The sequence below is a fragment of the Actinia tenebrosa genome, unplaced genomic scaffold (assembly GCF_029948245.1).
Source record: "Actinia tenebrosa isolate PJP-AT-01 unplaced genomic scaffold, QUT_ActTen_1.0 PGA_scaffold3__52_contigs__length_22856419, whole genome shotgun sequence".
Lineage (NCBI taxonomy): Eukaryota > Metazoa > Cnidaria > Anthozoa > Actiniaria > Actiniidae > Actinia > Actinia tenebrosa.
The window spans coordinates 17,129,120-17,144,076 of NW_028292580.1; the positions used below are offsets into that span (position 1 = coordinate 17,129,120).

Sequence of the window (14,957 nt, forward strand, 5' to 3'; positions counted from 1 at the left end):
CTGACATAAAAAATGATAAAAACTGAACTTTCTTCCTTAGAAATATCTTGGTATAGTGTACGTCTTGTGATTAAACCATATGATTGTGAGTTACTTGGCAAATGGATGTGATTGTGCACTTAATATTGAAGGCTAGAGCAATAGGACTCTAATACTTAATGTGTAGTTCCAGAAATCATCTATACCCACCCCACAGAGGAATTTGGAATTTCCGAAGAGTAGGGGGGGTCAGAGAAAGAACAAAAATTATAGAGTTTGTATGGAAGAAAATTGGAATTTCCAGGGGGGGTTGGGGGGTGTCTTAAAAAAATTCCTCCGTGAGGAGGATATGGATAATTTTTGGAACTACACAATGTGGAAAATAATTAATCTATTAAGCCTTTGGAGAAAGCAGCTGAAAAAAATCAGCATTAGAGAAACTGCTCTGCCTATAAATCATAGAAAGGGAGAGCTGAAAAACTTTCACATTAAAAAGGAATCTTTGTGACCAAACTAAATTAAGGGGGGATGGGTGTGGCCCCTTTGGCCCAATCCTAAATCTACCCATATTCCAACAATCATCTATCTTAAGTTTTTAACTATTGGAGAATGCAACTTCAACAATGGAGACAACTTCTGCAAATTTTATTATACTCTTCAGGCCATATTTACTGGAAGGAGAATGAATCCTAGAACTTAGGATCGTACTTGCAGGTGAATTAACCATGTGACTGTTCAGTTCATATGGGGAATAAGGTGTGAATTTTATCCCTCATGCTAGAACCTTCTCATACTAATTAATAATTCATGAGGAAAAAGCCAATCAATGGGCTATTTTTAGGTCACATGATGTTACTAGAAACCTGGTAAAGTCATGTGAAAGGACTGAATTCATTCTCTAGTAACTGGAACAAAATTAATTCAGTCTGGAGTAACTGGAACAAAATTAATTCAGTCTGGAGTAACTGGAACAAAATTAATTCAGTCCTAGGACTGAATTAATTTTGTTCCAGTTACTCCAAGTCGAATAATTAATGAGATGAGAAGTCATTTCAAAGCCTCCAATATCGGACTGGTCGGGATTTCAAGTCCACGCAATTAGTTCCAGTCCTTGGCTGCGCCTCGGACTGGAACTAATTGCTTGGACTTGAAATCCCGTCCAGTCCTCATTGTTGGCTTTGAAATATTACTTCCTATCTGAGAAACAGGAAGATTCTACTGCTAGGAATATCCTAGTACCATAAGGAAGCCTGTCAATGTGCATAGAAACAGAAAGTAATAAAATTAATACGTTACGGGTTAAAAACCAAGTGCGAGGTCTTCTATTGAAATTCAAGACCGAAGGAATTGCCCAAGGTCTTGAATTTCAATGAAGACCAAGCAAGCAGTTTTTAGGTTGTTTATAGACCACCACACCCATTTTCTTTCGTTCCCCATCGGTAAGACCGACTTTTAGAATGTAGGTCTTAATTGAAAAATCAAAACCGATGGACAACAAAAGAAAATGGGTGTGGAAGGTCTATAAACCTATTTCAAAACACATTGATGGTCCAATGAAAGTTGATTCACCTGCAAAGCTCATAGTTCTAGGATTATCCTCCCATGTTAATATAGGGTTACAGCATGATCTATACTTTAACTGTAACAATGAAATTGCTTTGGACCAAGATATTGGTTTCCAATTTTTCCAACAAAAGTGCATTGCATGATTGGGCTGGTTTATATGGCGTTCTTTTTTGCTTGATGATAGTGAAAAGTTAGATAGGAAACCTTAATTGTTGAGTTAATTATTAAATTTCTATCGTTTTTTGATGCATAAACTGACATCTGTCTAAAAAAGTGTCCATCAAAAAAGCCCTATAACGGAATGCACTCCTACAGCTCCAGAAAGACTATGAATTTGCTGTCTTTTTTTCCTACTCATACAAAAACGATGCCTTCTGCCTTCCCTGGTGCCTTCTTGAATGTAATGGTTTGTACAAAGACAGGATACATCCATATCCAGAGGGGGACGCAGTGGTAAAAGTATCAGGGATGTTCATTGGAAATTTTCTAAAAATCATACGCCTAAAATATGGAACTTTTTAAATGGGCGTGGCTTCATAGATTTTTAAACCCTAAAAGATACCACATTTAATTCCTTTGCTAATGTGGAATGGCTGAGTTGGCTTGTTTCCTGAGCATTATACATTATATCAATCAATCAACTTTATTTAATGGCCCTCCATCTATAAATAGACCTCTTCGGCTCTGACATGTTTTCCCATTTCAGACCACGTGTCATTCCCTAGAGTATCATTTCTTTGTTTAAGGTTTGCACTCGGTTGCACATGAGAAGACACATGAATATGGATATAACTCAAACAAAGAATCTTATTCTTAAGGGAATGACACGTGGTCTGAAATGGGAAAACATTACGCAAAGCCTAGGAGGTCTATTACACAATTTACCTAATTTAATGAGAGTTAAATATAGTTCATGGATTTTCTTGTTTGGCATGCTAAAAATTTCTAAATTTCACTTTCAATATCCTAAAAGATACCAAATCACTAACTTAAATCCCTCAAACACAACAAACATCCCCATACTTTTACCAGAAATTCCCCCATATTATCCACATTGGTCATCTGTATCGTGTGTAATGAGCCAAGATATTTCCTATCTTCAGTCATGATTGTTATTTATGTCGGTAACAGTTCATGTAAACTCTTCAAGTAGGCTTCATGAAGTTTCCTAATAAAATCACTGTCATTCTGGAAAAAAATATGTAATATGTTTGTTACCTATCCTTCAATCAGATTATCAAGATGAAAGAGTGAAAAAACCTAACAAATGAAAGAGTGAAAGAGTTTGATAGTTTTACAGTGCATGTCGAACTGTGAACACCCAACAAAGTTTCATACAAGTTTTTGACAAGCTTTAATTGTGCTCTCTACGGCTAACCAATTAGATGTCAGCGCTTCACCTTGATGTTTGGATAGGCAGAGTACGTACATCAATGTAACGATATTGAAGCATTAAAGTGAAGCGCCAAAATGTAATTGGTTAGCGGTAAGAGATCGATTAAAACTTGTCAAAAACTTGTCAAACTTGTATGAAACTTTGTTGGGTGTTATTACATAGCCCGTAATAACTGTTCCTGGGTTAATGGAGATATGTCCAGTTAATCTAAACCTACCTTCATTAAATACATCATAGCCTGTAATAACTGTTCCTGGGTTAATGGAGATATGTCCAGTTAATCTAAACCTACCTTCATTAAATACATCATAGCCTGTAATAACTGTTCCTGGGTTAATGGAGATATGTCCAGTTAATCTAAACCTTCCTTAATTAAATACATCACAGCCTGTAATAACTGTTCCTGGGTTAATGGAGATATGTCCAGTTAATCTAAACCTACCTTAAATACATCATAGCCTGTAATAACTGTTCCTGGGTTAATGGAGATATGTCCAGTTAATCTAAACCTACCTTAAATACATCATAGCCTGTAATAACTGTTCCTGGGTTAATGGAGATATGTCCAGTTAATCTAAACCTACCTTCATTAAATACATCATAGCCTGTAATAACTGTTCCTGGGTTAATGGAGATATGTCCAGTTAATCTAAACCTACCTTCATTAAATACATCATAGCCTGTAATAACTGTTCCTGGATTAATGGAGATATGTCCAGTTAATCTAAACCTACCTTCATTAAATACATCATAGCCTGTAATAACTGTTCCTGGGTTAATGGAGATATGTCCAGTTAATCTAAACCTACCTTCATTAAATACATCATAGCCTGTAATAACTGTTCCTGGGTTAATGGAGATATGTCCAGTTTCTGCGGTGTCGATTTTGGTTGAGGGTCAGGTGTAGTGGTCGTTGTTGTTGTTGTTTTTGCCATTGTTTTAAAGGCCATAGGAGATAAAAGAGATGTGGAAACAGATACCGGTTGGTGGGAGCCTTTTTGAGGTGAGTCCTACAATAAAACAGAAATCAAAGACACCTTTCTGAATCCATGAAATATTGCAATAACTGTGCTTCTTTATTACAGACTCATTTACTCAGGCTTAACCTTATTTCAGAATCATATATACACCTAATTGAAAAACGTAGTCGGGTTCGAGGAGGTCATATCATCAAAGCTAAGACCGAAAAGGATTCTGGGTACTCCGAAATATGTATTATATTTGCATATAGACATGTAAAAATGCACAGTAGAGCAAAGTCGGTCGACCTAGATAAACAACATGCCAAAACCATGATTCATAAAATGTGCACAGGAAGGGAAAACTGCAATACGCATGAAATTAGCATAATTGTTTGTCTTCCCATGCTCCCCTTCGGTCTTAGCTTTGATGATATAACCTTTTTTTGAACCCAACGTTTTTTAATTAGGTGTATTGTGTAGCTCCAGAGATTATCCATACCCCCACAGAGGAATTTGGAATTTCCAAGGGGGTGGTGGGTCAGAGGAAAAATTTCTGGGGTAGGGGGGTCTTCCTCCATGGGGAGGGTATGGTTTATTTCTGGACTACACATTCACAAAATAATACCAACAATAAAGTAAACAATGTAGTACTTTCACAACACATAAAATTCCAAATACCTTCACTGGAAAAAATGAAAATGTTACAAAAATTTTGAGGCTAACCCAGAAAAACAGAAAATTCTAAAGTTACTAGAAACATGGGCGTGTCCTGTTTAAAACTCTTTCTACCTGACATTGTTGACAAAATAATAGAAACTTATCTCTTAAGTTATTAAAAATCTATTTTCAGTAAGAAATTCTATAATTTACAGTGCGAAACAAAAAACCTTGGGCACTTAGAAATATTTCAAGAATATTTACCTTCGTTTGCATTGCTACGTGGCCACCCCAGACAAAATCCATACGTGCACTTTGCAATAGCTTGCAGTCAATCAAACACTTTGACGTCATTTACACGCAGTTGGATTGGCCCGGTGAGTGTGGCTCATAATACTTGTAAACAATCTACAAGTTTTGGCTCCTTTTGAATCCCACACTCGTGTAAATGACGTCAATGTGTTTGATTGACAGCAGTCTATTGCAAAGTGCACGTTGCAATTTTTGTCTGGGGTGGCCGCGTAGGAATGCAAATGACAGTAATAGCCAATTCAATCAGAAGCGTTATTGTTATCTTTGCATTATCTTGCGGTTAGAAAGTCGATTCTGATTGGCCAAAGAAGAATAGGACATTCCTAGAATATTTCTAGGTGCCCACGGTTTTTCGATTCACACTGTAAGATGATGGGATCAACTGGATATTGACAATATTAATTTCTAAGGTGTTCAAGATTAGTGACAATATTGAGTAACGTACCTGTTGTTGTTTTGTGACTTGTTGTTTATCCCCCTGAAACAGCTGAATGCAAGACAAACCATCAAGAATAAATAACATAAGGTGACCTGGGGGGGGGGATACTTAAATAAATAGAATAGCAGGGATGGTTATCAGAAATTTTGAAAATGACCCCTGCTGGGTATCAGTTTCTTGTTAAGTTGGGTGTGGCAACTCACGAATTTTACACTTTAAAGTGATCTAAGTGACCGAAAATAAATATCCTGAGTTACAACTGCTATTATAGCTGTCATTAATATGGTACTATTTCAAAATAGTTGGTGAAGGTTTTGTTGCATGTTGCCTGTTGCATGTTGCCTGTTGCCTATTGCATGTTGCATGTTGCATGTTGCATGTTGCATATTGCATGTTGTGTGTTGTATGTTGCATATTGCATGTTGCATGTTGCCTATTGCATGTTGCATATTGCATGTTGCGTGTTGTATGTTGCATGTTGCATGTTGTATGTTGTATGTTGCATGTTGTATGTTGCATATTGCATGTTGCGTGTTGTATGTTGCATGGTGTATGTTGCATGTTGTATGTTGCATGTTGTATGTTGTATGTTGCATATTGTATGTTGCATGTTGTATGTTGCATGTTGCATGTTGTATGTTGTATGTTGTATATTGCAGGTTGCATGTTGCAATGGTGTATGTTGCATGCTAAGCTTGAAATGTATTATATTTTGTGAACATGTAAATAATTTCAGCACAGAAGAAATTATGCCAGTAAGACATGCAGACAAAGTTTAGGGAAATTAATTTCATATTGTTGTGACCTTCTGGGCCCGGTTGTATGAAGCCTGAGTAGCACTATACGATGGATATATCTTATCCAGTGGATAATTCTATTGGATAACAGCATTGACTTATCCACTGGATAAGGATTTATCTGCTGGATAGTGTTATCCAAGCTTTGTACAACCGGGCCCTGCTGATTGTATTCTCATCAACCATAGTGCAGTGCAGGCTTGGTATGCAACATGCAACGAAAGGTTCACCAGCCTATTTATCAAAATAGCTGTTATCTCATAACAGGCAACTTATTAACTGCCAAACACCCTAAAAGGTACTGGCTAATTCTCTGGTGGAAGTTTTTAATTTTATGAAGTACCCTAAATTGCAAATCGCATATTTGGAACCCTAAAAGGTATGACTAAGCATCCCTGTCCTTTTCCAATCACACTGTAAAACCCCCCAGGAAATAAACCTATACACAGTTAACAAATAATTATTCATCATTGCTTCCAGTTTACAAAACCAATAGTGAACACCCTTCCTGTTTGGGTTAATTCATTGTTAATTGTTTATGGTCAGCTGTCACTGTAACATATGTAAAGTATATGCTACATCGAGTGTATAAGCAGATTAAAAAATCTGCCTCAGTTGGGTAAAAGATCACGTGCAGATTTGATTTAAAATATAGATATAACACGACCTTCTCCCATAAAGCCTCAGTGGCCGAGTGGTTGAGATCTCATCTAGCAAACGAGAGGTCAGCGGTTCAAGTCCCGCGAGAACCCAACTGAGGCAGATTTTTAATCTACTTATACACTCAATGTAGCATACACTTTACATATAGATCTTTACCGAGTGACAAAAACACATTTCATAAATACTGTAACATGTTTCCCACCCACCGCTACCTAAAATGAAAACCACGAAATGATGTCCTTATCAATCAGATAGTGTGGAAAATACCTTTCTTTGTGCTCCAGGTCTATCAGGAGACATATCAGAAGTTCCTTGAGAAGTTAAAACATTGCTTACAGATAACGACTGTGGTTTTGCAAGATCCTTTTCTCTGGTATACCCCATAGGAAGCTGGTTATTTGATAAGCCATTTTCAGTGATACTTGGAAACTGTGTTGGCATAGCTGGGTAAACTTGTGGTTGATAAGGGGCAGGAGAAGAGTAGGCTCTCTGTTTCACTTTGACGTGTTCTTTTCCAGATAACATGCTTTTTAACTGTTCCAGTTGCTGCTGATTTTGTTGGAGAAACTTTTGTTGCTGTTTTTCTTGAAGGGGTGGTTTTTGTTCTGGAGGTTCAACTTGCTCTGATGTTTTCTTTTGTTCACACATTCAAATGAACAACCAAAGATTAATATAAGTTTCACAGTGAGATTGACAATTATCATGCTAGCGTGACATTATAAGATATTGGATTTATCAGAAAAAGGAGATTGCTCTTAAAATGACCAAGATATTAATTTTTTTAACTAAGCATTTTTGCAGAGAAATGTACAGTATGATACTAATGCATCTCATGCGTTAACACAGTTTCATTATCAAGCTAGACACATACATTTCTTTGCAAAAAAAAAAAAATACACAAACATTCTTAGATTCAAAAATCCATATCTTCCTCATCTTCAAGGCAATCTTTACAAAACTTTTCATTTCAAACTTTTACCATTATTGATGTGACAAATTTTTCTTACCTTGTTATACTGCTCCTGAGCTTTAGCAAACATGCTCATTATGTCCACTTTGTCTTCAGATTCTTCTTCTTTTGGTTCTTTGTCCTTTGTTCCACCAAAAAATCAAAATTGATACAGTATGTTAAACAAATATGCATAGAGCAAGAGCAGGATCCAGGATTTTAAAATTAAAGCGGTTTTGGTAAGATTGCCTTCACGAAGGAGGGTTCCAATTTTACTCTAAACTGAGCATAAAGAACATGACTGGAAGGTCCAAGGGGGTCAGGTTAGTTCCAGAATAATAATAATAATAATAATAATAATAATAATAATAATAATAATAATAATAATAATAATAATAATAATAATAATTATACAGCTTCTCACTAATCCCATATAGGTAACTGTCCAATTATTTTCTTAATTGGACAGGTCTTGTTGATATGAGATTAATTAGGCAGCTATATAATTAATAGGTAATGGGATTTCATGCTCCCCAATCAAGAAATAATTAGACTCAAAAAATTCCTCTGACTGCCAAATTGGACTCGGCCTATGGTCTCATCCAATTTTGTCAGTCCTCTGAATTTTCCTCGTCCAATTGCATGGAGTCCTATTACATATACTAATAATAACAATTTATTGAAGCATAACTACAGAGTAGCTCTACATCTTCAATGAAGAAAATAATAAATTGAAAATATAGTGAAGTAATCATTAATTAGCATATAGTGAAGAAATTATCCATATCCCCCTCCCCCTCCCCCAGAGAGAGCATTTTTTATACCCCCCCCCCCCCCCCCTCACCCTTACCCCAGAAATTCCACGTTACTTTCATACGAACTCTGTAATTTTGTTCTTTTTCTGACCTCCCCACCCCTTGGAAATTCCAAATTCCTCTGAGTGAGGGGGGGGGGGGTGGATAAGTGGATAATTATTTTTTGGAACTACACAATCATATAAAAGTTGAAATCTTGCCTAACTGTACCTTTGAAACAAATTCTGGATTACTAAGGGGTCTTCTGGAAGGAGTTGTCTCTTCTGAACTTAGTCTGTGGAACGAAATTGCTACACTTAACAAGGAATTTTAAAGATTTTTAATTATTTTCGTAATCTAGTATACTTGGTGTGAATTAAGAAATCCCTCCTCCTCCTTGATAACCACTGCAACTTATGGCTTAGTTTTTATCTATGGTATATGAAATATTCACTTAGACATTAACTCCTTTATTTGTTAATTCATTTATAAATTGAATTTAATGACTTATAGTACACTCAACAAAATTACTCGACTCTGATTGGTCGAGAGGAGTACAATTATAGCCTTAATTGTACTCCGTAGGAGTACCGAATTAAGTCGCTATGGCAACACAGCCAAAATAATGCCAAAACAATTATTTTCTATCATTTTTGTACTTAAAAAACATAAGAATAAAATTTTAAAGGTGTGAGAACTAATCTTTTTTATGCATTTCAGTTGCGCGATGGACTGAAAATCTGCCGCCAAATAGACAAAGATGAACGGCGTCGCTTCGCATTATTTACTGAAATTTTGTTGAGTGAACTATAAACAAAAAATCGCACAATTATATAGTCAATGTCATTAACGTTGCCCACCGAAAAAAGGCTTTTCACATTTACACATTTAGACTAAAAGATATATCATGTGTTTCATTATGTATTCTTTGTGTGCGTTAGCCTGAACTTCTAATGTAAAATTCAGCTTGTGAATCGAAAATCCAGAATACCCTGACCATTTAGAGAGGATTTAAGATGGAGAATGGTATTTCAGCATTTGTTTTATGCCAGAACCTTCAAGGAAACACATGACATTTCTTTTAGTCTAAATGTCTAAATGTGTAAATGTCTTTTTTTGGTGGACAACGTTAATGACATTGACTGTATGTAATTCATTCCTTCAATCATTCACTCAATACAATACTGCAATCATTTATTCATTTGCTTGTCCATATAGTTATTCAATCATTCATATTTTCATTCATTCCATCATTTATTTATTACAGAGTTTGTACTGAGGTAACCACTTAAAATTCAAGGACTATTCAAGTAGTATGCAAGGACCCAAATATGAATTTTCAAGGAGTATGTTCAGCTAACTATGCCAAGGTTTTACATGGTGGTTGCACATGGCCGACTTTCAGAATTTCCAATCTTTCTGACTAGATCTATTTCAGAACCATGCAAGTAATGATCAAAGCAAAAATTCAAGGAGTTTTCAAGGAGTTTCGCTAAAATTGTAAAATTCAAGAGATTTTCAAGTGCCCTTGAAAACGTGAATTAAATTCAAGGAGTTTAAGGAGTGGCACGAATCCTTTTATTAAGTTAACTAATCATTCATTAATATTTAATTATTTCATAATTTATTCATTCAGTCCTTCATTTACTCATTCTATAAATCAGTCATTCATTTATTCAATCATCCATTTATTTTCATTACTCTTCCAATCATTCATTCATTCAATCGATAAGACACTCATTTATTCCAGGACACATTCATTCCTTCATTCATTTAATATATGATTTATTCAATGTGCAGTTCCAGTTATCATCCATTCCCCTCCCCCTCCCACAGAGGAATTTGAAAATTCCAAGGGGTAGTGGGGGGGCAGGGTCAGAGAAAGAACAAAATTACAGAGTTTGTATGGAAGAAAATTGAAATTCCCGGGAGTAACAGGGCCTGAAAAAAATGCCTCCATGGGGGAGGGGGGTGGGGGGCAGGGGGGTATGGATAATTTCTGGCACTACACAATAACACTAGGGGGGGGGATCTTAACTTACTTTATTAGTAGGTTTGAAAGTCTAGTACATTCTTGTGCGTCATAAAACCATATTCCAAAAATACCATCTAAGTGAGAGAAAAAAAATGAAATTAAGTTGTAAAATTCTTGCTGTAAAATGTTCAAGATTGAGGAGGTCATTTGTAAGAGCACTATCTTTTTATGAAGTATTTTTTTAGTGCCTATCACACTTCTGACAATATTGTCAGTATTGATTCTACATGGGGTAACATGTTGAATAACCTGAAAAAATTACATAGTTTGAGTGCAGCTTCTTGAAGTTATAAAGGTTTTTCCATGCCATTGTTCCCATTGATTGGGCTTCCTGTGTTAACTCTCGTAAGCGACCATCTCCCATAAGCAACCACTTTCTCCTGGCCCTGAGGTGGTCGCTTACCGGAGAGTCAACTGTAGAAGGATACATGTATACAGCAAGGTTCAGACCAATCTAGTCCTTAGAAGTTGCTACTACAAAGTTTTTCCAGCTTAAATTTGTGTATTTTACTTACTTTTTTTGTTTTTAAACAGAAGAAAAGGATCCTGTTGCTTGAATTCCATATCACAAGTAACTGGTTCATTAATATTGTTCATATTTAATCGGTTCATGATAAAAAATGAATGCTTGGGATGACTGGACCTGAAAACATTAATACAAATATTATCAAACTCATTAATAATTCATGAGGAAAACACAACAGAAATCACGACCGTGAAGAGTCTTGTAAATCTGATACAAAACTGTGTTCATTTGCATAAACTTTAAGTTGGATTTTCTTGGCCAGATTCACTTTAATTTTGAAAATTTTAGTGAAACACAAAGGAACTAACCTAGACGTTTGATAAGCAATATACGGTATTCATGTCAGTGTTGTATCAGATATACAAACTCTCGCCTACGCCTCAACTTCGTAAATCTGATACAACACGGCCACTCATACTGTATATATTACTAATAAATATGTTAACAAATAAATATGTTAATTATATATAATATATATTGCATGAGAAAAATAATTGGGGTCGGTAGGTCAGATTTTTTTTACTGACACAACCGTGGAAATGAGTCTACTGGGAACCCTGTGGTGCATTTGGGAATGAAAAAATATTAGGGTCGGCAAAAATTGGCAAGAAAATTAGGGTCAGTCGCGCAACAGCAAACACACTTATTTTTTTGTTTGGCCTAAAATATGTTAACAGAAATGAAGCAGTAGCAACCTTAACCTTTACACCTCAATGGGAAACAAAGCATTACAGCCTTGAAGAGAATGATTCACATCATGCCTAGATTTGAATGTGTTCCAATTTCTCTGCTGACATGACAGAGCATTAAATAACGGTTGGTCATTGGACAATGTCCGACCAAACTTGGAAATTGTCTAGTTAACTCTTTGCCATTCTGGTAATTTTGACCATTAACAAGGCATAACAAGCTCCCTTTTCTGATAAACCTCTTGTTATGTCACATTAATATGATAAATGAAGTATATAATAGTCTAATGTAATTACCTAATATAGACAAATAGTGCACCTTCTACATCAGTTTTATCCTGCAACAAAACAGCAAAGATATTCAAAAATGATAGGCCTTTATTTCATTTATCCTGACAATCAAAGATTCACGAACCCTATCATGTCAAGGGGACTCCAACCAAGAACATAACTTCCAACTTCATTCCTTAGTTATACGTTAATCAGGTACTGTACCAGGAGACCAACCCATGTGGACCCACTAAAAACCACATAGTGCAGTCTTATTTATAACTATACTCATCTAGTCCTGGTTTTACGAATCCTGGACAGCGCTATCCAGAGGATAAATCTTTAACCAGTGGATAAGTTGATGCTGTTATCCAATGTCCACTGGATAAGATTTATCTGTTGGATAGCCCTATCCAGGCTTCGTACAACCAGGCCCTAATGTCCATAAAAAGTGTTTACTACTTTCCAGCCAATACACACACACGCATGTACAGATTGCATCTTTCTAGTTTCCCCTTATATCCACAGGTTTAGTAAAACGTTTTGGGGATGTAACAATTGCCCCTCCCCCCCTCCTATCCCACTACACCACTGAAAGGAGTCACAGAATGTTTTCCAAGGGTTACAAAGGGCTTAAAAACAATTGTTTTCTTAATATTTTCCCCATAAAAATATTCTAATGCCATTATGATGAATGCCGACTGCAAATTACATAGTTACATACATAGTACATACATATACTTTATTTAAAATCATAAACAAATTATAATTGACATTGAATATTTATAACTAATTAATATATTTACAGATGCATGCTATTTAATAGCCATAACCGCTAAACTAGCTAGGTAGCTGAATTAATGTTATTTCTAATAAGGATATTGGCACACAAAAGGTCATGAATACAATGAGAAAGAAAAGATAATGAAGTAAAGAAACACTAAGAAAATACTATACAAACATTACAGATCCACTCCAAAGTCTGTCACATTATGTAAGGATATGCAAAAGCCATGCCTCAACTCTCCTGCATAACATTTAGGGTGACACACATGTACATGGTATAGTATTGATATCTTTGCCTGTCATCTGTTTTGCTGATTTGATTCTTGCACTGTTTTTAATATATTGTCGGCTTTCGACATGGAACTAAGGCACTTCAATGGCTCGTTTTGAAACAATTTTTTTTACTGTTTTATGCCAGTCAAGGACATTAGAGGTACCGAATGGTTATTTTTGATTGGCGACAAGAATTAAACAACCAAATTTCAGAGTGCAGCTTGCAACTACCAAGTTTGCAAAATATCAAAAACTGGGGAATGCAAAGAGAATTTTTCTCTGAGTCTTTCACTTTTCTTCCCTCTGCAAATACCAACATGTGAGTTGAGTTGTGTGCTGTCAAATGTTTACACATTTAAACATTAGCCACTGATAGTGAGTGAGACATGACATCAAATGTTTACACATATAAACATTAGCCACTACAATAGCTAGTGAGTGAGACATCACCTCAAGTCCTCTAATCAACAAAATCAAATAAATATTCATATATTTTATTTAAATAAAGTGATTTTAAGGTGATGATAAATATGAGGAACTGCTGGAATTAAATCGTAGTGGGAGAAAAATTAGACAAACAAATCCTTCCTGCTAGCTATAGGACTTGAACAACAACATCAATAACTCAATGAGGTATTTCTAGGAGTTATTTTGTTAAGTCATTTCGCAACTGGACAATATTTGAATTTATCATATTACAGTTTTATGTGAAAAGAAAATCACATTCGAAACGAGCTGAAATCTTGACCAGGAAGTTAATTAATTCAAGGCATATATGTTGAAAAACAATTGTTGAATAACTACATTATGAATAGAAAAAACCAGGTTGTTGTCGTTCATTTCTCCCAGAACAAGCTTTTCATTGCAATATTGCGTAGAGAACATAATATAAACATAGTGTTTGCATTATTTAAGAGGTGATGAAAATCTTATTTTGTATTTTATAATCATTTCACTGATTGATAAGCAATTAATAGCTAAACAATTGGGGTTAAATAAGAATTCATCTGCAAATCGTCTTTTTCTGTAACAAAGCAATTATGCACTGAAAATATTTCCTCTTACAGAGTTCTTATTTTGTTGAAAACTGCCTAACATCGCACAACGACTAGCTACATGTAGCTCCTTTTGTCAAACAACAACCATCGTCAATTTATCCACAATAATTTGTTGTTTAAATTCACTTACCCACGCTTGCGTTTCTGATTTAAACTTGTATAAAGCGACTTGCGAAGCAGTATCTATAATATTTACAACGAACTGATCAGATTTTTTGATAGCATTGAGGTTTAATTTGAGTTCTAGTTCTGATGGCCAATACACGCTGCCGCCAGCCGCCATCTTGAATATTAGATCTTGCCTTATGATCAACCGCTGCCCAAAATAAAAGTATTTTGAAACCTACGCACTGCGTCGATGAGTGCGCACTAAAAATCGGAACTGCATTGATTGCCCCCGTTTTTTTCTCTCAGAAGTTTGGCTTTAAAACTTGGAATGCACTGAAGAAGGAGGGAACATCGAATTTATATTTTGTAAGGGGAGAATATTTTTTCAAAGCCATCTCTTCCCCCTCCACTCCCCCTAGCCTCCTGCGCAGTCGGTGTGAGGCGCTTCCGGTAAAGAAGGAGAAAGGCTTTTATTTCCTGAAAATAAATGTCGTAATAAAGCAAATTAATAGTAAATTTGCCGTTTTTCAATGACATGGAGAATGCACTCAAGGGACTCTAGGGCGTTCCATTATGGAAGCAAAAACGATACTCTTCACCTCGAAAGCATTAAGAGCCATTGTCAAAAGGATGCTTAATTTCTTTCGTCTTTTGCTTAGTACCATATTAGTAGCTACTTTTCAAAATTTCATTAGTTC

At 35.7% G+C, this 14,957-nt stretch overlaps 1 protein-coding gene across 1 annotated transcript; it reads right to left on the bottom strand.

Annotated features, from left to right (window-relative positions):
• Positions 1-607: 607 nt before the first annotated feature.
• LOC116298742 (uncharacterized) lies at positions 608-14,438 on the bottom strand. Its single transcript, XM_031707285.2, has 10 exons — positions 14,282-14,438; positions 12,062-12,102; positions 11,065-11,192; positions 10,557-10,623; positions 8,746-8,809; positions 7,779-7,862; positions 7,039-7,404; positions 5,318-5,359; positions 3,751-3,951; positions 608-2,733 (listed from the first exon to the last, which is right to left on the bottom strand). The coding sequence occupies exons 1-10, from the start codon at positions 14,432-14,434 to the stop codon at positions 2,662-2,664; spliced, it is 1,218 nt and encodes a 405-aa protein (XP_031563145.1). The 5' UTR covers positions 14,435-14,438; the 3' UTR covers positions 608-2,661.
• Positions 14,439-14,957: the final 519 nt, after the last annotated feature.